Raw genomic sequence first — 27,447 nt, 5'->3', positions numbered from 1 at the left:
ATAATCGGTTCTATAAGAGCGGCCAACCGCGGTAACGCGACGAAACGGGGCTACGCGTAATGGCGGTTTGCGCAAGCCGACCGTTGTGTGCTCTAATAGCGAAATGGACGCGGACGCGGTGCACGTCGGGTGCCATAACGGGCCGTTCACGTATTATTATCCGCATTGATGCCTAGATAACGATGTTGCAATCGGCGCAATTATTTTTACGATCCGCGAGCCAAGGCTCCAATTTCGTGACTATTAATGCCCTGATTTCCACGGAGCTCTCCGCGGGTAATCCCCTCCCCCTCGAGCGCCCGAGCGGGGCTCGAGGGGTTACGACACCCGTAACTCATTTTTCTCCCCGTTCCCGCCTTTTACGCCTTCCGAATGGCCGCGGCCTTTCTCGGCGACGTAGCCCGAGTGACCGGCCGCCCTAAGGACCCGACCGATCGCCCGAGGAATGCCACCCGCGACCCCTTTACTTTTTTCCTCCCCAAGGCCACCCAAAGCCTCGGCCTCTCGAGCGGGGAATTCGCGCCCCGAGGACCGGAGCACGGACCCGAAACCTAATTGTCCTGACCCGACCCACCGAGAAGAAAAAAAAAAACAATGCCGTCGACGCGTCCAACGACGGTCACCGGCAATACATATCTCGATAGGATGCATTTTACGTGGCGTGGACGAAAAGGCTGCATTTTTTAAACATCCCCTCTACGAACCGCGAAGCGGGATCGATATCCCTAGGGGAACGCGAAACCCATCTACAGGATGAAGGAATTAATTTACAAATTGTGTACTTAAAGTATACATGGTAATACCGTACACTGTTAGAAATATTCGTAATATTCATAATAGTCATGCACTTTCAGTGCACAAGATTGTAGTGGAGTTATACATTTAATGTCCTAAAAGTGAATTAATACGCATTTATTACAAATTTCTAAATAAATTTACAATTTGACGACAACGCTTTATAATTATGTCAAATTTCACGGGAAGATTAACACCCTTATGTACTGAATTTACAACACATTTTATTGATTTATTGGGAATATATTAGAAACCTAGTATACCGTGTCTGAATAAAACATCCAACAAAAATATAACATTACAATATTTTTTTTTAACAGGATATAGGACAAAATATAGAAATATATAGCGAAAGTACCCTGTTAAAAAGAAATATAATAATTTTGTAACATTTCTATTGAAAGTTTTATTCAGGCATGGTATACAAATTTTATAACATACTTTCAAATAAAATGTATAACGTATATTACAAATTTAGTACATATGTGTAGAAATTTATAATATATATGTTATAACATTTGTGTTGATCGGTACTTGATTTTAAACGGTTTTTCTGAAGACAAACAAATTCGACACGTGTTCCGGGCACGTTCGAGGACGATGATAGAGACAGCCTGCCCTAAACGCAGAAGAAAATCATTTTTGCAATTATCGGGGTATCGAAACTCACGGAAAAGTATCAGGAACGTGGTCCACGATGCTCCCAGAGTTTTCCATTGATTGTAAAAAATTTTTTTAAATATCACTTAAATATTTCTCGGACTCAAGAATGTCGCTACAATTCTTCTCCGCCAGTGCCACCGAAACTTGTCATCTCACGATGAAATTTGTTTAAAAATAAACTCATGTAAACGATTACAAGATAACAAAACCCATCTGAAAAATTTGCAAACCATGCGTCCTAATGACTTTCAAATCTCAAACTTACAATCTTCCTCCGTGATTTCACAAAATTACAACGCGACGTTATAAGATTATAAATTTACTTAGAGTTTTCCGATAAATGTATATCCATTCACCATTAAGCCATGAAATTTATAATTTTACTACAACCTTATGCCCCAAAAGTGCATGAATTTTATGAATTATTTTTAACAGTGTATGTTAAAAATTGTAAAGTCGTTCCTTCTTTCCGTAACTGTCCTCCGGCTCCCCGCTGGTATCCTGCTTAGTCGGGGTCTCTCCTCCAACCCCTCGACTCTCGCGAGTTAACACGTCGGCGACCCCTCGCCCCCTGCCGACCGCGACCGGCAGGGCACGCCGAACGGACGAGAGGGCGAAAGAGAGCGCGAAAGATAGGACGAAAGAGAGCGAGGAAGAGTGCGATAAAGAGAGCACCAAAGAGAACGCCAAAGAGAGTCGGCCTGGGAGGGAGGGACGGGGGGTGACGTCACGACATGGCGTCTGGCGGGCAGGTGAGCCCGTTCGGAGTAGCAGAAGGAGCCGAGGCCGTAGGTGAGCGCAACGCGGGCTGACCTATCCGATTGGCCGAGAGGGGAATCCCCGCCCTTGCGCGAGCCGCGACGCCGCGATCGAGAGACCGCGCGCGGCCCGCGGGCGTTACGCGTTCCCCCCGCCCGTCGATCCCCCACCGCGACGACGCGACGCCGCGACGCCGGCGACCGGGTCGCGTGGTCTCCCCATGTCGATATTGTAGCCTCCTCTGAGCCTGCATTACCCGCAACCTCTTTTGGTCCTATTTCCCTCGTTAAGTCCTACTATTGTTCCTAGGCGTCTTTGCACTTATTACGAATTACTCCCTGTCCTGGACCTACGCGTACAACAAACTGGAGATATCCGCCAGTTTTAACCCTCCGGAACGCCATATAACTTCGAACGACCTACGCGTACCGTAAGTGTCAATTAATCGAAGCTTGAAAACTCATAGAATAAGTATAATGGTCATTCCATTTCGATCCGGCTGGACTTGAAATTTTTCAACTACTAGACATCGAAGCAGAACGAAGTAAAATTAACTAGGAGATGTATTGGAAATATAAGTTTAACGCATTATTGGATTCGTAAAAAGCAGAATCTCAGATATGCAAATATTTTATGTCAATGATTTATACAAACCTCTGTTCCTACAAGGTCAGAGATCAAAGATCTCTCGAGGACGAAGCGAGAGGCTCGATTCAGAATTTCAAAATTTAGGTTTCCGAGGTCCAACCGTGTCTCGATCTAATCCTTCTTTGGGCCCTACAAAAACTGACGTTAACGTATACTTCGAAGTTCAAATAAGACCGATTTGCTTAAAATTTTCCTGTCTTAAATTCTAATATCATAGCCCAAATCCTCGCAAGCGTTCATAATGCTTACACGATATAACAAAATTGTCGACCCGAGTATAGCGATTAGTCCCAGACCCTGACCTTCCCCACCAACGATGACCTAGGAAATGTGAGTCGTCCATGGACCCTCGTCGTCATACGCGATCGGATCGTCGACGATAGATTTACGTAGACGTCACGACGAGAGGCAACTGCATCGATCAAATTTAAGGAGATATCAAATCTCAAGCCCCGGAGATAAAGGAGCCACGAGTACTCGTGCACCTTCGTCGGTACCGTGCATACCGGAGGACCAGGTCGAGCAAATATCGGCCCCAGTAACTTCGACACGCCCTATTTACCTGGGTCACCTTTAAGACACCCTGGGGACCCACGAGCCAATTTTCGAGGAACCAACGTCCATTCTTTCGACTAATTTTCTGCCCATCGTCGACCTTGTGCCCACCGAAGACCCGCTCGAGCGGTACGCATGGATTCAAATCTCGCCAGCGGCATATTTTCCTTCTTTAATATTTCATCTTATCGCACGGTTTGCATTAAAAATGCCAATCCATCTGAATTCTTACAGAGACGCGTAAAAGAAATACGCGCGCTAAACACCTCCCCGTCAGAAGAGTGGAAATAAACCTGCCCGGTTTATGTGAGAGATGTCACCTAATCTGCACAGCTAGTGCCGTGTGATTATGAACTCCTGCATACGGTCGGATTATTCACGCGGTTAACTGAAGATAATCTCTCGTTACGCAAGATAGAAACAGCCGTGAAATATTGGACGGAATCTCAAGAGCCCACTAAGAAAAATGTATAACTGGAGAGAAATAAATTTTAATTATTCCAATACAAAACGACCCCTAGTAGCGATAGATTTTTTTAAGATTTCTTGTAGATTTCATTCGAAGATATTTGAAATATTTCTTGAAGATCTCAATGACATATTTAGTTTCAATAATTTATAAACAAATAGAGAAATTATATCTTTTAACTTATTAACATAATAAAAATACATTTTTTTACTTCACGACAATCATCGGACACTTCTCATTTGGTATCAAAAAACACGAGAAATTTTTCTAATATTTTCGTTCCACTATTTCATTATGGGAGCAAAACGTGCGATTTTGATTTGATACATTTTTAAAACGTTTCTAATGTATTCGGCGGATAATATTTAAAAAATACTTGTATTAAAATGAAACGAAGTGTTGTGTATATCTGGTAGAAAAATATTATGAAAACACGTGGAGCTAATATTATATAAATATTATACAGATAATATTCTAAAGTAAACCTTCGGCAAATATTTACAAAATGTACGATATTCGTTAAATGTATAGAAAATATGGGACAAATATTTTGTGCTACTAGGGACGGATGCATCCGTCTCGTTACGCAATCGCCCGTGATAGGAACGAAATATCGAATGAAGTAGGCAATGAACGTGCATCTAGAGAGTAGGGAAATATTGGTCGAAGGTGCCAAAGCCAGGTGTTAACGATCTCGACTACTTCCGACCTCGGCTTTTCGGCGCGACCCGGAGAACTCGACGTTCCTAAGGAAGCGCAGGCTAGGAAATTAGCGGACGCACCGACGCAACGCGGAATAAATGCACGATGTATAATTACCGGACGCGATGCCGAGTGCGGGAGAGAGAAAAGTTATTATACATGTACGTAGGTAATTTGAGTATAGCACGCCTCTTTGCTCGAAACCCGCCACCTTCGCTGCCCGAGAACCTGTACCGTACTCGATGCACCGACATACCACCCACGGTGCAACTTGCACGACCGACACGAGCAAACACGGTGGCGTGCATAAACTGCCAAAAATGCACCGACGTTAGCAACCCCACACGCACCGATTTACCTTCGAGCTGCCGTACTTGCATCGCGGTCCAGATCACGTTTTACGTAAAATTATTTAATACACGGTATACCGCATAGACCGAGGGGGCTGTTCGCTCGGAAATCTGTGAAAACAATTTCATTCTTTGCGAGCCGATTGCTTTTCATTTCATATGACAAACAACAGTGCGATTCGGTAATAAGTGACGTTAGGCCTTAAAATGGTGACAGTGTTTCGATGATTTCCAACGATTTCCCGTCATTTCTGCTTGCGATGCCCAGTTAATGTCCACATGATTTCCAGCGTTAAAATCCATTATTTCCTGAGTGAATACCCCCTCCGACATGTGTTATAAATTTGGTACAAAACGTATGTAATAAAATTATTTAAAAAAGTAATAATTTTATAATAATTTTAGAAGACACATTTATAAAATTATAAAATAGTATCATAAAATTAAAATCTCGGACAATTATAAATAATGTGTACTAAGTGACTCCCGAATATAAATTCTATAATTTTCCCACACGATTTCACAAAAATATAACATTGTTATAAAATTGTAAATTTATTTAGAAGTTTGAAACAAATGTATACCAATTCACTTATAAGACATCAAATTTATTATTGTATTACAGCCTTGTGTACTAAAAGTCTATGAATTTTATGAATTTTTTTAACAACGTATAGACGTACTTGGAGCTATACTCTATCGAGTATCTTGATCTCAAAGTTCACCGTATCCTTAATACCCCTCACAGACGTGACATATATATTAAACAACGATATGAAATTGAGTTTTTAGACTGACCTAATTTTTCGAAAATAGCAACGTCGTACGCACCAATTTCTCATCGAGAGGCTGTACTTCCACCGCGGTTCAGATTACGTACAACGTGAAATTATTTAATACACTGAGAAAAAAGACTAGTTGACCGAAACAAACATATATTTGTTGACATCTATATCGTTGCCTGAATATCGTCGTTGGACGTATTTCATCGCGAGATTTTATTTTTGCAATGCAATTTCATTAAGTCAACCAATTTTTTTTTTTTTTTTCTTAGGATACACGGTACACCGTATAAACGTACTTGGCGCGATACTCTATCGAGAATCTCGATCTCAACGTCCATCGTTCCCTTGATCATTCTCCAAAAACGTGACATGTACATTAAACAATGACCTGAAATCGAGTTTTTAGACGGCTAAAAACGTATTAACATTAACATTCCTTCAGGCAGTACAATTTTTTGTTAAAACATAATTCGTCAAACTTGATTTGTACCGCACCATGATTGTGGTCTAACTGAAGCTTTACAAACGAGTATTGCACCCCAATACCCAGGGTACTGCATCTAAAAATTCCCGACATACTTGACAATTCTGCATTAACCCTTAAACCGTGGGCATTGCCAAAATGCAATATTATTTCACCGTCGCTAAACAAAATAAAGCCCAACGATTTGAGTGCGTTTGCAAATGAAATCGTCGTCCTTCGAGCGTTAAAAATCTAAAAAAAAAAGAAAAAGACTTCAGAAAGGCATCGATACCGTCCAACCCTTGCACAAATGTCCCATATCAAAATGCAAGTATTCGTCCCCCAAATCCAGATCATACATTGCATACGAGGACTAATCACCCGGTGTAACGTACTCCGAAGTTTCCCCACGCGATTGACAAGAAACTCTGCGGAAGTAGATTAAACAACGACGTAAAGCGTCTTCGCAGCTGCGCTAGAATCGAGTGCGACCGAAGTATCCACTAGAAGTGTGCCAAAACAAAAGACCCCTTGACAAATCGGGCCTGTTAGTAAAGCAAAACGACCTCTGTCGGCCCCTCGAAAATCGGTATAACGCGACTCGTCAACTGGACGGTCCGGCGTGGATAAACGTCGGGTATTCCCGGAATCCCCTTGGTCCAAAATATACACTTGTCACCAGCGAGGTGATACCGCTCCCGTTTCCTCACTTTTCCGTCAAAATGAATCCCAAGCGTCCAAGAGCCCCGAGAGAGGGAGCTCGACTCTGCCAATTTTTACAAGAAACCGTTCTAGCGTGTTCGCGTATTCACAAGTACTCATGGTACCATATCGATCGCAATTAAATTCATTCCCATCAAGGTTCCGAGGGTTCCCTCGCAGCAATCGCGCGAACAAATAATCTCCCTCTTTTTCTTTCCCCCACGGCAGATATCCTTGTACAACGTCTTAACGCCGCGTCCTCCAATAAAAATGGCCGTTCGTTTCTCTCTGCACAAGATCGCCGTCCAGGCGATATTAACAGGCCGCGGGTCTAAATTAGATACACCGTTAGACTTCGTCACGGAAACTGGATCCAATAGCCTTGCATTCATCCGCATGTAGCCAGAAAAAAAAAATAAAAAATAAAAAAAAACGGTGAATTAACCGCGAGCCTCCGAACCGGATTCCACCCGTTGGAACGTTTCCTTTAATTGCATAAACAAAACCCAACCCACCGGAGCCGTTCTTTCGCGAATCTTAACGTTTACACCGAGGCGCCAATGCCGTTTCTTTCGCCGTTCCTTCCTTCCTAGTTTAAGCGGCTGGCAATTATTTAGCCGGGCGAGCCGCACAATTTAAATACCTCGGTTATTAATAGATAAGCTTGCCAATTGGTCGCGCAGCCAATAATCTTCGGTGACGCTACCAATGTTTACCGGGTTCGATCGCACCGCCCAATCATTGTTAAAACAATTCCCCCCTGTCCCGTACGTGCATCTAATAAAATAAGTGGCCGCTAAAAATGATATTTCTACGAACGCCATCCTCCATCGATAACTCGCTACGTAAAGATAAACATTTTCCCCGAGGACAATTTCGCTCGAGCACCCCAGCGACTCGCGATAATTGTTGCTAAAACTCTGAGTCCACGTGTCCTACACTGTTAAATATATATATATAATACTCATATATATATAAATTCAATCTCAACCCTTGTACCGAGAACTTCCTCTAGATACGGTATACGAAACTTACAACACGTAAATTCGTTTTTAATATATATACAAACTTCATAATTCTTCAAGCTGACTTAGAATGTTTGCGATAGAACTATAAAATTCGAGGAATATGTTATAAGCACTTGTATGGGTTGCAATTTTATTATACACCAAATTCCAAAGATCCCTTTCTTCTCAAATTGTATGAAAGCAAGCATTTATAGCAGCGTGGATTAAAACGTATCGGCCTCCTGGGATGCGATTACAATTCTTTTTTTTTCCACGTTTCTTAATATACAAGTGTCCTTTTTTTTTCTAACGCTGCGTCGGAGCCCGAGCGATCACGTGCCCGTCACGTTGCCAAGTCAAAGGCAAAAAGGACCGTCCATTTATTTGGTCGTCTCGGGGGCAGCTCGGATCGGCCGAGTCGTCCAGATCCTCGGAAAGGGTCGTCCTGGTAGTCCCTTCCCGGAGACCTTCCGCCGTTCCTTGAATGTCGCCCAAAGTTTCCGCTGCCATAAATCCTCGCCCAGAAAAACAAGAGGGGCAATATCTGCCGAGGACCCGGGCCTCCTTGAAAAGTTAATATTTTGCCGATTTACGAGGCAGCCGGGCCGCCACACCACTACTACGATACATTTTATTGAAACGTCCCCGTGGAAAACTCCGGAAGGAAAAAGCGCGAACGGATTCTCCCGGATCCCGAGAGTAGAAAGTAAGTAAGAAAGAGAACAGAAGAAAAGAAAAAAAACAGACCTACCAAACGTTTACGTTTCGCAGATCCTCGCCCCTGTCCTCTCCTTTCGGCCAAGTAAAACAGAATGAATTGACACAGATCTCTAACGGCGCTCCGAAATCATTGGCTTCTGCAGGTCGAGGAAATTGTTTTTCCCGAGCAGCCGTTAAAACGATATTATTATCCGTTGACGTCGAATCGTCAGCGGAATGGCACAATAATTAATGATCATTTTAACCGCAACGATTACGTGACAACGGACGACAATGGTTGATCAATTCCTCGCTGGAAGATCGATAATTCGAGCAATCGCCGGGAACGGGTACGTACGGGACGATAACACGAGTCCTACTGATTGGATCGGAATCGACACGATCATTCGACAAGACCGGACGCAGAGGTCGTCCTTTCGGGAAGCGCCTCGCTTTTCGATGTTTACCCTCGAAAACTCTCAACCAGGCAACACTATCGGGACGATTTTCCTTCGAACGGTCCCAACAGCTGAGCAAGGAGCACTTTTCGGAGCAACGGGTCGACCCCCTCGAGGACACCCCGAGAATCCCGGGTCCCTCGTTTTCCCGAAACCCGGAGGATCGTAAATCGGCCCTCGGCCGGTAAAAAGAGTAGCGGTAAAGATAAGGACGGGGGGTTTACTCACCACCGGGCTGTCCGGCGTGTTGCGATGGTGCCCCATGGAGATGTTGGCCATGGCGACCCCTCCGCCGGGGTTCCCCATGTCCTGGTACTCGTCGGAGATCTCCATCGCGTAGGATGGCAACGGTTCTCTGTTCTTCACCCGAATTTTGGCTGTTTATCCGCAGCTCGCGGTCGTGGTTGGGTTGGAGACCGGCCCCCGTGACTGCGGGGGAGCTCGGTGCGCGAGGACCGAGTCGAGGATGCCGGGCGACCGGACGGCGGTCCCGAACCCTTTGCCAATATGGCGGCCGCGATCGAGCCAGGCGACGGCGCGGGACTCCGATATCTCGCGAGCCGCGGTACAGGCGCCCCCTCGTTCGGCGCCGCGCGAAAATTCGAAATCGACCGCGGCTAGGTTAGGCTAGGCTTCCCGACCGGCGTGACGCGCTCGCATGTCTCGCGGACCCGAGGAAGTCGCGGCGGCGCGCGGCCCGAGTGGCCGCCGGTTCCTAACCCGACCGCGTTCGGTCGCACCGGCGGGGTGCGCGCGCACCCTGGGAGCAGACCGCGCGGGACCCGCGTCGCACTCGAACCGCGCGTCGCTCCTGGCCTCCCGGCCGTCTCTCTCTTCGCGCGACTCGCCTCCGGGTGACACTTTCGAGCGGACCGACGCGGCACTCGGCGGCGGCGACGACTCCGAGCTGCGTCCGAGAGCGGGCCGAGCTCCAAAGGGCGATCTCGCGGGAGGGCACGACGCTCTGCACTGCACCGGTGCGCTGCGGTCGACGGACGAGACGTGTGCACACTCGCGTCCTCTGGCGATCTGAGCCGCGGCCCGGCCGGCGCGCGCCCGTGCTCGCCCCCACCACCGGCCGCCGGGGGGCGGGGCCCCGCGGCCGACCAATCGCCGGAAGCCAGCCCGGCCCGAGAGGACTCCGCCCAGGCGCGCGCCGGCTCGCCGTTGGATACGTCCTATCGGATAACGACCTCGCCGACCTCCGGCGTTGCGACACGCCGACGTCGAGCCGGCCCGCCGAAGGACTCGCCGACCCCCGATGCTGCGGGCTTGTCTCGGGCAAGGATTCGTCCGCTTTCGTTGCCTGCGATTAAAGGACCCTCCGAGAGATTCAACGAGCGTTCTTCCGATACTTATTTGTTGTTTTTTTTTTTATAGGACTCTGCCTATTGCAAATCCGAATCTAAATAATGGGTCGTTTAAGTTTATGAAGACAACGGAGAGACTCTAAGGACCCCAAGTGTATTTTCCGTGCTCTTTTCGAAAATAGAATTTTCTTCCTTAAGGCTTGGGTCCGCGAGCTCGCAAAACGTACTATAGCTGCTCTCGGACAATTCTTACCGATAACGACCCCGATTTTGGAATCGAACTTGCGCAAATTTATTGGGAGAGTACCCACTAATTCAAGTCGCTTCTGCAGGAAACGTCGCAAGTTACTTGCTCGTGAGGCTTCAGGTGAAGGTATCCTTCGGCTAGGTATTTATTCAGTCATTTGCGTTAATGTTTTGCGTTGGGAAGTTAATACGTTAAAATCGGCGGCAGGGAAAAAAAAATGTTATTCAACCTAAAATACACTTTTCTGCAAATAACACCAGGGCCGCATTTTATCGTGCCAAAGAACTCTAGTTGATTTCTGAAATGAGTGAAAAACCGTATTTACAGTAATTGCGTGATTTCGAAATGCGGTTATTATAAATTCTACACAACTTAAAACAGAACCGATGGTAAAGTAGGGTTAAGTACTCTGTTTTTATCGCCCGGCTTTTAAAGTTTTTTGGCAAGATTTAATGTTTTAACATTTTCCTCGTATTAACGGATGAAGTTGGAGACGTGTGACGCGCAAAAGCAAAACGTGGGTTATTAACCTCTTCGCGGTAGCTTATAGTGTCATGCTCGAAATAACGCAAATGACCTCCAACGACTTGTTACGATATTTGCATACTTTGTTAAATACGTCTTGGACAAATTGTCAAACTACGATATCGCCACGTAGGTACTGGCAAGCAACCCAAAGTCAAATATAATACTACCTATACTTTTATAAGAGTAGTGCGTATATAAGAGGGTTCATGTTCTCAAATATGAAAGTCAGTAAAAATTTAATAAAATTATCTAGAAAGATCTCCAAACACGAACCGTTAGGGAACGAAATTCTTCCCTTTGTTTCCCTTGGAAATTTGTCAGCGATTGGTTCTCCCTTTTGTGGCCATTCCTTCCTGAAAATGAGGAAAGTTAATCGTTTTTCCATACCTTCCCGAAACTAGCTTCGCTATCGAGAATTGTCTCCACTTAAAATGCCCCGTCCGTACTTCCGGCTCCTAATCGTTTCCGCGGCCTGACGATTTAACGACAAATGACTGTAGCCTGTGACCCCGTGTGAAAAAACAAAAGAATAAAACAAAAGAACGGGTAACTTCCGTGAAATTTCTTGTTATCAAGAAGTCAGTTGCAGATTCACAAGGGTATGAAAATAGAATTCTTCAATTATAATGTTGTACTCTACCTTAGAATATTAATACCTACGACATATTCAGTTGCATTTCGTAATCACCTCTGAACATTAATTAATAGTTATAGATTTAAGCAATTAATGTATTCTAGAACATTTTATGAAGGGGCCTGTGTCTTTAAGTCTCACCATATCCTTTATTAAAAGTTGTACATCACGTCGATAGTCACCTGTTCTGGTAGCGGCTGCCGGTTATCGTAAGCGTACGCCATTTTGAAAATACGTAGCTGTAATATATTGTAAACTGTAAGTATACTTGAAGATTATAGTTGTATAAGATCAGTTTATAAGTTAGTATTGAATCTTGTTTATGAATAATCTATCTATTTTTCCATAATCTATATTATTTTTGCGTATTTATAAGCAGAGATATGTTGGCATCTCTGTATTGGGTACTTATTCATGCGCGATAACGCGCGGTCATAACATGTGCTGCCCTCGTGTGAATTATTCTGCAATGTACAATTCTTTGTCTGCGCCATCTACCGCAGACATGACGAAGTAAAGATATTTTCTTTCCCGATAATAAATAAGTACACTGAAAAAGACACATGTTCTTCAAGAGAGATTATTAAGTCCATACTGCTAGTTTATTGACATATTGTAATACAACTGTAAAGGCGTACATTTTCGCACAAATGTTGACAGTCTATTGATGTTTGACTCAAAGGGTAACATGTAGTATTGATTTGAGGGTAACACGACGAATTAGAGGTTGGAAGAAGTCACTGTGATTACTCGAAGTCGATTTCTTTTAGTTTTTACTTCAAATTTTCCCATCGTTATGTATATATTTATAAGGCGTTATAACAGTTATATACGCATTGTTCGGAATGATCATGGTTGCGAATTTGTATCAGTTCGACAAACGACAAAAAGTTCAATCGTCGACGTTTGATGTTACAGAAAGAGTACCTATCGTGTTCCTCTACAAGATGGCGCATCGGATTCTCTAACACATGGAGCGGCTCTAGCATTAAGTATAGTTCGTGTTTTTATTGACTCGGTTATTTTTTTTTTTAGTTTATTTTTATTAAGAATTAAAGGATATCAACACAACTTTGAAATTACATCCAACAACATTGTCATGTGATATTATTCATTTTAATATATACCGTACCAGTCTCTGCTGAGCCGCAGATTTCTATACATAAACCTAGGTCGCTAACAGTGGCTGTATGGACTGGAGAAAAATGTGCCAGGGTTACCTTCCGCTTTACCTCATTTAGGGTTCCACCAGTTACCGTTTGGGGGCGCTGAAGCTACATTTTATAGGGATATTTTAGTTGAGGCGAGCTTCCCCCCCCCCCCCCATGGTAGGATGGGAGGACACAGATGCAAAATTGTGTAGGTCAATTCGATAGCTGTCAATATCGTTAACTTTTGAAAGAACACCCTTAATGATATCGAGAACTTTGGAATTGACGTACAGAATCCTGCTACAAGCTAGTCGACCTACCCCAGGCTTGTTTTTTCTCGAGAATTTAATTTCGAGTAATATAACCGAGAATGTTACGCAACCTGAAGATCCCTTGAGCATTTAAAAGAATTTAAGAAAATTCTGAGAATTTGTATTTAAATTAATTTATTACTTTTAGTTCGTAATATCCATAAAGTCAAGGTACTTATTAGCCGAAAAGAGTGTCCCATTAATTTGCGATTCCTTTCTTGCTTGCAATGATCTATTTTTGCAGTTTGTCTTGTCACTCATATTAATCTCAAGATATGGAAAAGCTTGGGAAGTTAGGTTAACCGATCAACTGTGACTTGCCCAATTATTGGAAGTTCAAGAATTCTGGCATTGAAAGTTTATTTTTACAACTTAATATATAACACTGGTGCGGCATTTTTTTAATTTAATTCGTGAAAACTATAAATGTTACGTGACATCATGTGACATCTGCACTTTCGCGGCTTTGACTAAACGCGTCAAATTACGAACTACCCTGCCCTCTTGCGGCTGTAAATGGAAACCGAAATGAGGTAAACCGGAAAGAGTCTTGAGCACATGTCAACTTCCACTGATAGGAATCTAGGGTTATATATAGAAATCTGTGCTATGAGCAATCTTCCAACTGATCTCTAGTTTCGTTTCTCCTGACTCTCAATTCGCTGCCTTCTTTACCCTGTCTTTACCGACGAAACTCCCATCTTTGGGTTCAGACACCTGCCGCTTGGACGCGGCAGTGTCGCACTGGTCACGGTCGCGAGACGCGGTGCGCGTACACATTCCCGCTGAAATATGTGATTTTCTCTGAGCCGAATGGTCCGCGATTGCGGCTCTTGTTCAACGGAGTGGTTCTCCCTCGGCGAAGGCAGGCAAGGCTAATTTTGCGAACCACGGGGAACCGGAGCCGTGACCTTCGTGTTCTCCTCGAGCCCGGCCAGTCGTTGACCGACGCCATTTTGTGACCACGCACCGACGTAAACATCAAACTTTCTAATCGTGTTTATCCACTTGCAGGAGCCAATTAGCCGAATCGTACGGGTTGACTCACGAATCTGCGAGGTTTTACGATTTCCCTGTGCAGGAGATTGCCCTTGAATTGTCAATCCTTTCCCTTGAGGGGGCGACGCGTTTCGCGCCAATTTGACTACTGCACCTGGTGCATCTGCCTACCTAAAGAACAGCTGTCCCAAGCGTTCCAGGGTCACGGTTTCCTGCATGATTATGTATTGACTCCTCCCGCAGGGCTGTAAGGTAAAACCGCATTACCCATTGAGGGTATTTTAGCTATGTGCTACCACTTTTCCAACGATACCACAATCTACCTTCTCTGAATGAAGTGTTCGACTCTACGCACGATGTGCCAGTGATTCCCTCTACGTTGGTGCCACTCTGCATGTAGCAATCGGAGCATTTGCAGATAACTTTGTTGGAGTCGACGTATGAGTTGTACAGAATATTCCCTCACTGAAATTCTGGAGATGTATGCAGTGATTCAGCGTCCATAGATAACTACAGATCCGTTTCATAAGCATCGACGCTCGATCGTAATACCTGTGGAGTATCGCTTGGAATTAAGTTGGATGATGAAAGATCTGACCAAAACATCATCAGAATTAATTATGAAATAATCTATACAGAAGTTTTAGTATTATGGTATAGATTATGTAAAGACTGTGAACGAAGACTCTGAAAAAGGAATTCGAACACCTGTGAGTGAATGAAGATTTTACTGTGAATGAATCAATATGGAAATGCATAGAGGAGTTCTTCTAAATCAACATTTTGTGCTTGTAAACAGTCAAAATTATACTGTTTTACATTCCATAACATGTATCTCAAGAATGAGACACTGAGTGTTAAACTCAGGTATCGCAACCATTCGTTGAAATTGATTGATTGGCACAGATTATTGTATCAGTAAATGAGTTGTGGTAGATTTTAGAAATGGATGTTTTATAAAGTCTCAGAGAGTACTGCAACTCATGGTATATCAAAGTACTTGGTGAACTAAGTTAATAGCGAGACACGTGTTCTACAAAGTATTTTTAAAAGAGCCAATGATCGTGAGAATGTGAATGATGGTATTCCACATTCCAGAATATACATTGTAGCAAATGTAAACGAAGTGCTACATTGAGATCTTTAAATTGTACATATATGTGATAAATTAAGTGACAAGTTACTGCAGTGTGGAATTGCACTGGTTTCTAAAACTCATTGCTCCACATAAAGGCTCGTACAAAACCATCTGTAAATTATATATCACTTATTTTGATCAATTTATAATTAAACGAGAACTTTTAATAAGTCTTTAACCTTCCTTCATTTATAAAGGAAAACTATTTTTTAAGAGCTTTGGAAAAGAGTTATTACAATAATGTGATAAGCGGATGTTTCAGTTATTATCATAGAAATGAACCTAACTTAATATGTAACCTAAAACTCTAAAAGAAGTCACTGGTGTAATTTTTAATGTTTCTAATGATATGTTAAATAATTTTTCCTTATAAACAAGAGACTCCAAGTGTGAGGTAAATAATAAGGGATGTTAAACGATTTGCATGTTGTGGATGACACATAAGCTGAAACATGTCCGGTGACTCGGGATGGAGCTCTGTCATTCCCCATCATTCCGAATTGGAGTTACAAAATTGGAATTGGGACGAGAACGATGGGGAGCTGGAACGAGAACTTCCTTCGACGGTTGATATGGAGGCGATAAAAGGTGGCGGTAGTTGGGATCCTGCCAGTGGTCCTCATGGTACTATTAAGCATCTTCCTTTTCTTCTAGACTACTTTACATATTATTTATACTCTTCTGAAATAAATTCATATGTATGCATTTTTTGTGTTCTCAATTCAGGAACTGATTCCATGGATTCTGAACAAGATTCTGATTCTGAGGATGAAAGCTCAGGTGGATCCGATGGTAGTTGTTCTTATTCGGACTCTAATTCAGAATCAGAAGATGAAAGCAGTGGAGAGGAAGGCGAAGACAGTGGATCTAATTCTGACTGTACTTCTGAACACAGTGAACAGACATTCTCAATACAAGAGACAAATTTTGAACAGGTACCATTTTATATTTTATGTATCATTTGACGTGTTATATTTAATCTGGTAGAATATAAAAAAAAAATTGGTTGCAACATGTGCATTTGTAATTTGTAGGGAGCATTGAAATTAAAAATTACTATGAAAGCTCCAAAAAAAGAGGAAATGGAAAAACCAAAATGCGATAAAGGAAGAAGGGTACTTTCTAGAAGAACAAAAGCTGTCAATCGTAGTGCAAAGGTATATTATATAATTTTATAATATATTATTACCTTTGGAGTGAAGTACTTTATTACATAGAAAAATACCCCTTGTGTATTCTGATTAAGGTATTCTTTTTTTAATTTGAACACAAATTTGAATAGTGCAAAAATTTCAATGAATTCGAGAGAATGTAACTGTGTTTTACTTATTAAGAAATTAAAATGCATACCATTTTTTAAAAATCAAGTATCAATTCCTTTTAATCATGTAAACATAATGGCGTTTTGTTGGAATAGTTTATTGAATGAAATATCAATTACAAATAGGTGCTGGATATATAATCTTCTTAAATAGAAAAGGTTTTTTAATTACATTAATTAATTTTATTATTAGTTGGTAATTAATTGAATCACTGCAGTCAAAAAAATCACAGTCTTTTTTTTCATCTTTACAAAGTGCTTATTAAAATAGTCCAATTTCATGGTGAAAATCTATTATTAAATTAAGAGAACGATTCCAGAAACCTGAGATTACCTGGACATATTGCAACAATGAAGAAAATCAGTTCTCTATGTAACATGAAAGCAAGTTACTTTTATGAAATTTTATCTTTTAATTAGCATATATATGTATGTGTTACATAATTTCTTCTGCACCTTTATTGATAAGTACTACAGTGCTCTTCTGAGGCATTCCTGCGGTTACAATCGTATCTTTAAACAGACTTCAGAAGGCAGTAGCGAGGAGTCGGACTCATCGGGGAGTAATCCTTCGTCACAAAATTTGCAACAACCACTGGCGCCACAGCAGCAGCAAACTCAACCATCTCAGCAGCAACAGCAACAACCTCTGCAGGAGATTAACCAAGAAGATTTAGCAGCCATTTTACCGGACCAGGAGCACGAGGATGCTCCATTCGATGGTTTCGAGGATTCTGAAAGTGGCCGGATAGTGTCAAGAGCCATCGAACGAATGTCACTCGGAGCAGATTCTGACACAAGTGAGAATGCCGATCAGAATCCTGTGCCGGTGTACAGTTCAACGTTACTGCAGCAGTTCGTGGAGAAAACGGCTCTCCTATCGGAACCACGAAAAAGACGAAGTAAGCTGGTAAAGAAGTTAAACGAACCAGAATATGCTTGCATATCAAACGTTTCTCCAGATTCAGGAATACAATCGGTAGACAACAGTCCATTGCATTTGGGAGTCAATCCTGCAAGTCCACCTGCTGCAGTCCAGTCTCCGATTCAAGTAGCACCGCCAAAACCTGCGGTCAATGTGGATCGGGTACTATATCCACCGAAAAGAAAGCCTGGAAGACCGGCTAAAGGCGTATCCACTCAACCTAGGGGACCAGGAAGGCCAAGACTAAAGCCTGAGATCGCGCAGAAAATTGAAAAAATTGAAAACGAGCTAAACGACAGTCCTGCAACAGACAAACCTGCTAAGGAGGACGCATCTAACGAAAAGTTAAAAAATGAGAAATTAAATTCGTCACAAGTGAAGCCCCAAGCAAAACTGGAAATGAAACAGGATACCACCGTAAGAAGCAAAAACCTCAAAAGTAAGAAGTCTTGTCAAAAGAAGAAGTATAGTCCCGTTAAAACATTGCAAGAGAAGCCTTCTTCGAAGAAGGATAAGTTATCTCCGACGAGAGAAAAGTGCCTAAATAAATCAGCACCTACTAAGCACACGAAGGTGTTAACGCGGTGTGATGGTAGAGCTTGTAAGAAACGACAGGATAAGTCTTATACGAGTAAGGGCATTGCTTCTCCGTGTCGGCAAAGATCCGCCGATAAGGTATCCAGCGAAGAGAGGATCGTTAGCAACACTAAGAAAAGCTCGAAGGAAAATAGAATAGACCCTTCCGTGCTGTGTAAAAAGCAGAGTACCCTAAAGAAATCGGCGCCACAGTCTTCTCGTCGAGTTCTAAAGGAAAACAAAAGCAGCAAAAGATCAACTACTGAATTAGAAACCAACGGAGTCGGGGTACAAACTATGATTTCCATGCCCATAGAAGGCGATGCTTTAAAGTCAGAACTCTCAGACAATGTTTTCGGCAAAGCCAACAAAGCTGTACAATCCATGCACAATCATTGCCATAAGCATCATCATCACAAGCACAGGAGACGTTTAATACCACCAAAGACACCTATACGAGTAGATCCGTGCATCGTGGAGGAACTGGAGAAGCTCATCGAAGAGTTCTCTAAATCCTGCAGTTTGGGAAGATACAGTGCAAATTCCGGCCACTCTGAACTGCCGCAAATATTTCGGGTGAAAAAAATGACGAAAAAGAGGAAGGGTGGCGACGTAAGTATTAACGACGAGCAGAAACTGAAGAGGCGCTTAAAAAAGGAGAAAGCTCCTCTTAATATCGATTCGAAAAGCAATACGAACACCAGCACAAGCTCCAATTCAAACGAACAACGGTTGCCCCTTAAGAAGAGGCACTATCATGTATCTAGTCCCCATAGTTCTCAAAGCTCCAATGCCAGTTGTACAGACACAAATGCTAACGAGTCTAATTCTACGGAGAGTCACATAGAAGAGGCCATCGAAGCGACCATAACACGATACGGAGGAAGTTCCGGTGGGAATTCCCAGCACAAAGATGCGATACCGGTTACTCCTAAAAAGAGGCATCGCGATGCTGATAGTGCAACACCGGAGAAGTTAGGAAATGAAAGCTGCGATTCAATGGATGACAAGCCCCTGAATCAATTAGAAATTCAGCCTAGGCGAAAAAAGAAAATACTCAGAGATTTGAGGGTTACCGTCACAAAATTATCTGCTTCCGAAAATCAAACGTCTGCTGATAAAGGGGAAAAGTCGGAGAAAGCTGTGTTCGATAAGAATCTAAAAACATCTGGAGAGAAAACGGGAAAGGCTGAAAAAGCTTCGCTCGAGAAGTCGGTCAAAGTAGACAAGAGTCAGTCTAAGAAAGCCCTAAAGTCTGATTCATCGACCGATAATCCACGGTCAGAAAGAAATGCCTCCAATCTGGATGCTGCTTCTTCTACTGCCGCTTCCTCTGATAGTAACGAATCGATTAAGGATACCAAAATATCTAGCATTGATTTAAATATGAACGTTCCAAATCCGGTGAATCCTCTCGCAGCGTTAATCCTCACAAAGAAGAAAATCCGTAGAAGGAAAACCATTAATCGAACAGGTTTCCCTACTACAAAGAAAAAGAAGAAGAAGTCATCACCAGATGTAAGCTTGTCAATGGACACCAAGTTGTCGAAATCAACTATAATCGCTCAAGCAGCTAAATTTCGGGATTCGTCATTAGAAAAATTAAAGAACGATGCTAAAACAGAGGATAAGGCAGAGTTTTTGGAATCTACGCAGACTCAGGAGAAGGTATCAGTTTCTCCTACTATTGAGGATTCTGATATAAGAGACGCTAACGAAGAAGCGATCACCGATCAAATTGATGTAAAGGACTACGATGATTCCAATTCCCCAAAACCGGAATTGTCGAGGCACAGTTATTCCGAGGACGTCCTGGAATCTTATCCTGGACAGTTGAGGGTTCGCAAGGATTTGGTGGAGTGCGATGGATCCCAACCTTGCGACAAACTGTGTCCTGTTAAATATGAGAAAATTCAAGACTCCAGGATGTACGATGAAAACGCCACCTTGGAGGAATCTCTGGAAAGGTACAATCAAAGTCAGAGGGTAGCTGAACTTAACGAGGAGAATCTGCGGAAGTTGGAACGGGCTAACTCTCAGGACAACGTTAAAATGGAACTCTCGAGTAATATCAATAACAATCATGGCCATAAGAGGAGAAGGGGGTCTGCTAGCCCTTGTAATCTCACCCTTCGTAGCTTGAAGAGGCTCAGAAATGCTGGTTATGACACCGAGAGCGATGCTTTGCCAAGCAGCGACATTGCTAGCGACGACCACGAGGTCGGAAGAAACGTCAGTTTGACCCACGGCAGGAGAAAGCAGCCCAGGTGGAAGAAAAGGTACCTGCAGGCTGGATTGTTTTCCGACTACTTTAAAGAAGACGAGCCTAGAAAAATTAGCAATTCGGACAATGGATCTGGCAAGAATAAACTGGCATACGACCCTGCTGAACATCCACATGGGTTGTTACCTCCACCTTATCATTGTGGCAAGTTTTTGAGGCAGCGAAAGATACCGTTTCAGCTACCTTATGACTTATGGTGGCTGCATACTCACTCGAGGCTTCCGGGGCGAGATTTGGTTCCTTCCTGGAATTACAGGTTTGAATAAATGCGACTTTGTTATCTTTGATGTTTCCTATCAATTCTATTACTTAATTTCATTTATCATCTTTAGGAAAATTCGAACAAATATTTATTACGACGTGAAGCCCACTACATTGTACGAAGCCCAGGCATGTGAATGCAAGCCTGAAAGTGGTTGTGGCGATGACTGTATAAATCGTATGGTCTTCAGCGAATGTTCGCCACAGCTTTGCCCTTGCGGTGAAAAATGTGAGAACCAAAAGATTCAGAAACATGAGTGGGCTCCGGGGTTGCAGCGTTTCATGACGGAAAATAAAGGCTGGGGTGTCAAAACGCAGCTGTCTATTAAATCCGGCGATTTCATTCTCGAATACGTCGGAGAGGTTGTCTCGGAAAGGGAATTCAAGTCTAGAATGGCCACAAGGTGAACTGAGTTCTTTTAGGAATGAAATAAATCAATTTTATTGTGTTGTGATTACACACTTTTATTGGGTTGTGTAGTAAGTTCGCATGGCTTTATTTTTTTCAAATGCACGCACGACACAAACCGTACGAACTTATTACAATACCCCATACTGTAGTATTATGTGTATGTTTTAAGTGTATTCGTAATGATGTATATTTTAGATATGCCAGTGATACGCATCATTACTGCTTACATTTGGATGGTGGCCTTGTAATTGATGGTCATCGCATGGGTGGTGACGGTCGTTTTGTGAATCACTCTTGCGAGCCTAATTGTGAAATGCAAAAGTGGAGCGTACATGGATTACCGAGAATGGCTCTATTTGCGTTAAGAGATATTCATTCAGGAGAAGAATTAACGTATGACTATAATTTTGCCTTATTTAACCCCTCTGAAGGCCAACAATGTAGATGTGGTAGCAACGCCTGTCGAGGAGTTATTGGTGAGTTCTTATTAATTGTTATTGCTATTCACTACGTTTATATTTGTTATATTTGATCAAAATTACAACGATTTCATTGTTTTCAGGCGGCAAAAGTCAGAGAGTCAGTCGATCGCTTCTTCCGGCTCCTCCGCAATTAGAACCGCCTACCGAAAGAAGATCCGTTGGTCGTCCTCGGAAAAACGTTCGAAAGTCCAACATCGTGCAGTCGTCGAATTCCAAGGGCCTCTGCAAGTCTCGAAAAGTCGGCGACCCTACTCTTATCAATACTCCCTTGATAAAGCCCATGTCACACCAGCAGAGGTGCTTTGCACAGCAGCACCATTGCTTCCTGCTGAGAAATTTGGAAAAAGTCAGGCGTCTGAAATCATCGGTCAGTCAGGTGCAAACGCAGCCTGGGAAAACAAAAGTGAGCAGCGTGCAGGCTACCAAAGAAAAATCTGCAGGCGATTCCACATTATTCTCGCAATTGACTGCTCTGACAAACACTAATGCACGTACCGTACGAACACGTAGACTTGCGCAGGCGCAAGATGATCCTGAAGTTAACAAAACTGCAAAATTGGCGAAGGTACGAAGACAAATTTATAATGCTCCCCGTACTTACAAAGTGATTATTCAGATTCCTTTTTATTTTTTAATTAAAACGTGTGTAAAGTATAACATTTAGTTATTGGAACGTTCGATAAAATAAAAATCGTGTTATTTTTACAGGTTTTAAAGGATTTATATACAGTTGTAACGACCGCCAATGATGAGAACAGTCAACTACTATGTACTCCGTTTATGAATTTGCCACCGAAGCGAAAATTGCCTGAATATTATGACAAAATTCAGGATCCGATAGACTTGATGACGATAGATCAGTGTATCGGGACAGGACATTATAAAACAGCGGAGCTTTTCGATCAAGATATGATCAAACTCTTCGACAATAACGTTAAATTCTTCGGACGTACCTCCGAAGTAGGCATAGCTGCAGCTAGACTGAGAAAGTTATACTTAAGTAGTAAACCAGATTTCATTGATGCCATAACAGAAGCTACGGGCATTCCTCCCTCGCAAGGATTTTTACCTCCGCGAGGCTCGACTGCAGGCGAGGAGGATGTTATACGGTGCATATGTGGGTTGCACAGGTAATTTTTATTTGCTTTCATTTTTAACAATTGAAGGAAAGTATCGATTAGCTGAAAAATGGAAGATTTTACAAAACTCTAATCTTTTAGGGACGAGGGGTTAATGATACAGTGCGAACGTTGCTTAGTGTGGCAGCATTGTGACTGTGTTAAAGCAGATACAAGTGTGGAGTCTTATTTATGTGAAAGGTGTCAACCTCGCACGGTTGATCTTGAGATTCCATTAGAAGGAGAAGAAGAAGAGGAAGGAAAGAAGCATTACGTGACATTATTAAGAGGTGATCTTCAACTCAGACAAGGTGATACGGTATATGTTCTGAGAGATACACCGGAAAAGCATACGTACAAAACAATTCAAAAGCCTGATTATGAGCAGATGGATATATTTAGAATAGAAAGGCTATGGAAGAACCCCGAGTAAGGCTCTTTAAACTGTGCTTACCATTATTGTAACTTTGAAATTATGTATAATCTAATACGTCATTCCTTTATGTTGCATAGGGGTGAGAGATTTGTATTCGGACATCATTACTTAAGACCACATGAAACGTATCATGAACCAACGAGGAAGTTTTATGAGAACGAGGTTGTATGTGCACCACTTTATGAAGCCGTTCCATGTGATTTAGTGGCTGAACGATGCTGGGTTCTTGATCCGCATACTTTTTGCAAAGGTAAATATTTAATGACCAACAAAATTGTTAGGACTTATTATGTTAGCATTATTTTTGCTGAATCTTTATCCCAGTTCTTTCGTAAGAGCAACTACAGATTCTTATGATTTTTAATTAACTTAGGACGTCCTGTGGGTGCTACTCCCGAACACACGTACGTCTGTGAATATCGGGTGGATCGAGCTGCGAGGCTATTTACAAAAGTTGCCAGAGCAAGACATCAAGTGTGCACAAAACCTTATGCCTTTGAAGCATTTCCTGAACGTATTAAGCATTATCGCACTTATTTGGTACGGATATGGAAATTACTAACCATAATCTATATGATTTACTGCTATGTTTATTTTGTAATTTACAGTTTTACTGTCGTGTTACTGTGTTCAATCAATACCGTAATGATTTAATTTACAGCCCCACAGTTTGGAGGGTATCCAGGCCAGTGGAAAACTTTTAAAAGATAAGAAGAAACACAATAGTCAAGAAGAACACAATCATAAAGTAGAATCTACCGAGTCAAGTAAATTAAACGGTAAAGATCAACTTAAGACCTCTAATGGAAGGACTAGACGTCGATCCAGTGAAAGCTTATCGGCGTACGCACCGTCTACGATATGTGTACAGGTAAAAACCATTAATAAGTAGCACAGAAATATGTTTCGTTTGTCTTCCAAAAATACTGTCATCCTGACATATCTTATACATGTGTTTGCATAATTGTTTAAAAATGTATCGTTCAATGTGCCCAATTAGTGATACACTGTTGCAACCTCAAACTGAAAGACGTAGGAGGACCTTGACTGCACGAAAGTGTTGATATTATTAAATATCATTACAGGAAGAATAATTTTTAATCTATAATCAATGATTTCTTTAACAGAGAGAAGAACAAAAACGAAGGCTGAATCGCATACTAATTGACTTGTTACAAAGGATGCCAAACAAAAAAGATCCTTTAGACTTATCATTCTTGCTGGATCGAAATAGGAGGAACCGAAAGAGACCGGGTGGTCTTAATCCGTGATATTGGGTAATATCGCAACGATAATGTTGCGTTGTATTGTACGTAATCCACTTATCACTTTCGAGTCCACTACCCTTGAGTCGAAGGATCAACCAGCTTTGACACAGCGTTTTGACTGTACTATGAATTACCAGTGTGCGATTCCTTAAGTATATTTACGTACAAATGTAGAATATCTCTTATTTCCCTTAAGCAGCCCGTCCAACGTTGGTATGAGCTTATTCTATTATGTTACAACGTTCATTATGGGTAATCACACACTTTATTCCTTTATTTAATGTAATATCTACTTATCATTCAGTTATCGTCGGAATGCGATCATTTGGTACAATTTTAAAGATAAATACCATTGCGTAAATTACGCATATATGTATAATCGAATCGAATATGTATGTATATTGACGGACATGAATCCCTTCATTTCGGAAATTGTACGGCTAGTGTATAATGGGTAGGCATACATGTCCATCAGTGTACGCATCGATCCGTAAGGGTGATCGAAATGATTAAATATCAGTCGCACATGAGGTGATTGTATAAAAATTTGAGATACTTAAGATTTTTGGGCTTTGCGATAAAAATCGACTTCCCTTAAGACAATGGCAAAGGACATGGAGCTCCTTTTATTTATTAAAAATCAGATTCTTGTACAGAGTTTGTTGTAAATTATTTTTAATTTTTATCGGAAATATCGTTAAGCCCAGAGAATTACTTGTACAAATTACAAACTAACCGCGAGAATGCGCGAGTGAAGCTTTGTTGCACAAAGTTAATATTATATATATTTTTCATAACCCCGGTGTTAAGTGAAAGTAATTGTAAAGTAAATCGATAAGAGGATAAGCGTACTTGAATAATGTATTTAAGTTATTATTGCAGCCAAATCTGGCTAAAATTTTCATTATTTTAGAATTGTACATACACACAAAATTGCATATTTATTATTATACATTACTAGCATCATATACATATATATATATATAAATATATATATATACAAATATTCATATTTAACACCCATAATCATTGTTTTTTATGATATTCATAGAATATTCGCTGTATACTTATAGTCTTTAGTTCGATCATTTAAAATAGGTGTGCGCTCGCTGCATCTCCCTTGATGGAAGACGAAGATTTTACCGACGCATTATATAAAATTTTAAAAGAAAATTATTTTAATATCGTTTCCTTATTTACACTCATTGTGCGGGAAGAAATTCGTTTTATATATTATGTGGCGTATTTAAATGGCGTATTTAAGAAGCTGATCTTTTACTAACAACGGAGTGAAATTTAACATTACAAACTTAGGTGCCTTCCGCCTTACGTTCGGGTAGGTGCAGTCCCTTGCTTTATACTAACAGCGAGTATCGAGCGTTTTGGAACATGATTTCGCCATGTAAATTACATTTGAGTAATTAAATACTAGAAGGGGATGGTCAAATTTTCAACGACTTAGTGTTCCGCTTTTGACGACGTAGCGGTGAATTGCTGATTTCAATTCGTGTATGCTAATGTACAGTTTTGATGTCACGTGTCGATCCGTTACGATACTAGACGGATAATTTTGCACAGTTTTTCATTGTAAAGAGCTCGAAAAGCGGAATATTTGGTCATGTAATGTTTACGTATGAAATATGTTATTCATTTAAAACCCATGCCCGTACAGATTGCCATCGTTATCATTTTGAATCATGAACTTTTGTTTGAAAGCGAATCTCCGAAAGCTTTGCTGCCACGTAGAGTATCTTAGACAATTAGGCTTCTTTGCTACAGAATATTAAAACGCTTCCTCTACATAGGTCCATAACTCAACGTGGCATTAATTTTCTTCTAATAATACGCGATAGCTCGTACGCAGTCGATTGTATTAATTTCTGAGAATGATAAATACACGTTACCGAAATGTAATGGTGCACGTAATTTTGTCATGGATGTCTCTAAGAATGTCCCCACTGTTTGATACAGATTTTTTAACCAACTAGTGTCTGTTAAAGTTCTCGACACAGTATACAGAGTGTAATAAGAATCAAATAAAAGTAAAATGTCTTTACAAAAATGAAAGATTTTGTAATGCATTTCATCGCGTCGATCTGTTTAATCGACAAAACGTGGTAAATAGCTGCTGCACAATTTACCGACAATAAGTCTTTATTATTTCAAGACTCGTTCGTTAGGCGCTGTTTATTTCGTCACCGATTAAGATAATAGGAAACACTTTTCTCGCGGTATTTGCAAATGGTTTTCCGTAGAAATACATAACGGTGTTAATGTGGCGAATAAACTAGCGCTAATGGTGTGCACCTCGTGAGTCAACGATCCTACTTTGGTAATCACGAAAGGAAAAGGCGATCCCCTTGAACAGTTAGAAATCTTCTGTTAAGAATAAGGTTAAAGGTCGACGGATTGCTATAATTCACTTTACATGAAGTGTAGAACAAGGCCAAAGGCCGGCGATCTGTCACTGTTCAATTGATATTAGAGTATCGAAAGTACCAAGGACGGTACCAATCGACCGTGTCCCAGGTCGGGAAATCGTAGTCAAGTTGCAAGGAAATCAATGTTCCTTTCTTATCCGATTCTTGTGTAATTTCACTTCCAACTTGGATTTTCCTCTAGGGGAATTTCACCACTGCACAAGGGGCCCTGCGTCTATTCCCCAGCATTTGTGAATATTGTTTTAACGCAGTTGCGCGGATGAATCTATTTAAATTCCTACGAGATCGTTATTGCCTAGAATTGAAACGAAATTTGTAAATCTGTTTCCTCCTTTCAAGATTTCATACCGGTACGTATGGCGGAACTATCGCCGTAGATCAGGTTCTTAAGTGTTATCCAGATACCTACTTAACCCCTGGGTTCCTTTCTCTCGGCTGAACAATTAACCATTAATCGAATGGCTTGTGTGTGCGACTTTTTGCGTCCGAACTCAAAGTGCTGCAGGTTAATCATGGTCAAGGACCGTGCACGTAAAAAAGAAGTTTCTCC

General features: G+C 41.7%; 2 protein-coding genes across 7 annotated transcripts in view; one reads left to right on the top strand and one right to left on the bottom strand.

The window, feature by feature from the left end:
• Positions 1–9,710, bottom strand: part of LOC105702992 (protein dead ringer) — a 158,625-nt gene extending 148,915 nt beyond the window's left edge. For 2 of the 3 annotated variants that reach the window (XM_012431025.2, XM_012431026.2), the window contains exon 1: positions 9,284–9,710. In XM_012431025.2, coding sequence (XP_012286448.1) covers positions 9,284–9,388 — 105 coding nt within the window. In that variant the 5' untranslated portion in view covers positions 9,389–9,710. Of the gene's footprint in view, positions 1–8,649; positions 8,741–9,283 lie in introns of those variants that run through there. The other variant, XM_012431027.2, reaches the window with a different exon arrangement.
• A 4,285-nt stretch (positions 9,711–13,995) lies between these two features.
• LOC105702987 (histone-lysine N-methyltransferase ash1) lies at positions 13,996–26,471 on the top strand. Of its 4 annotated transcripts, none has more exons than XM_012431012.1 (14): positions 13,996–15,997; positions 16,100–16,308; positions 16,408–16,530; positions 17,218–17,596; positions 17,657–20,735; positions 20,812–21,144; positions 21,348–21,628; positions 21,715–22,199; positions 22,343–22,764; positions 22,855–23,181; positions 23,266–23,438; positions 23,562–23,728; positions 23,850–24,059; positions 24,316–26,471. In XM_012431012.1, exons 1-14 carry the CDS (start codon positions 15,826–15,828, stop codon positions 24,457–24,459), a joined length of 6,504 nt encoding a protein of 2,167 aa, XP_012286435.1. In that variant the 5' UTR covers positions 13,996–15,825; the 3' UTR covers positions 24,460–26,471. The 4 variants fall into 4 exon arrangements, with proteins under 4 accessions (XP_012286435.1, XP_012286434.1, XP_012286432.1 ...); XM_012431011.1 differs by having other exon boundaries at positions 13,996–14,487; positions 15,819–15,997; positions 17,218–20,735; positions 24,316–24,459; XM_012431009.1 differs by having other exon boundaries at positions 13,996–14,945; positions 15,819–15,997; positions 17,218–20,735; positions 24,316–24,459.
• The last annotated feature ends 976 nt before the right edge of the window (positions 26,472–27,447 follow it).

The sequence above is a fragment of the Orussus abietinus genome, unplaced genomic scaffold (genome assembly GCF_000612105.2).
Source record: "Orussus abietinus isolate OABI.00-Male unplaced genomic scaffold, Oabi_2.0 scaffold141, whole genome shotgun sequence".
In the NCBI taxonomy this organism is placed as follows: domain Eukaryota; kingdom Metazoa; phylum Arthropoda; class Insecta; order Hymenoptera; family Orussidae; genus Orussus; species Orussus abietinus.
The sequence above is the reverse complement of the archived record's forward strand: the minus strand, read 5'-3'. Positions and strand labels throughout refer to the sequence as shown.

Bases quoted from the DNA above. Each gene is read 5' to 3' on its own strand.
- LOC105702987 (XM_012431010.1), top strand. From the start codon at position 15,826: ATGTCCGGTGACTCGGGATGGAGCTCTGTCATTCCCCATCATTCCGAA. The intron at 23,182-23,265 runs GTAAGGCTCTTT...TATGTTGCATAG, and splicing joins AGGCTATGGAAGAACCCCGA to GGGTGAGAGATTTGTATTCG. The intron at 23,439-23,561 runs GTAAATATTTAA...TAATTAACTTAG, and splicing joins TCCGCATACTTTTTGCAAAG to GACGTCCTGTGGGTGCTACT.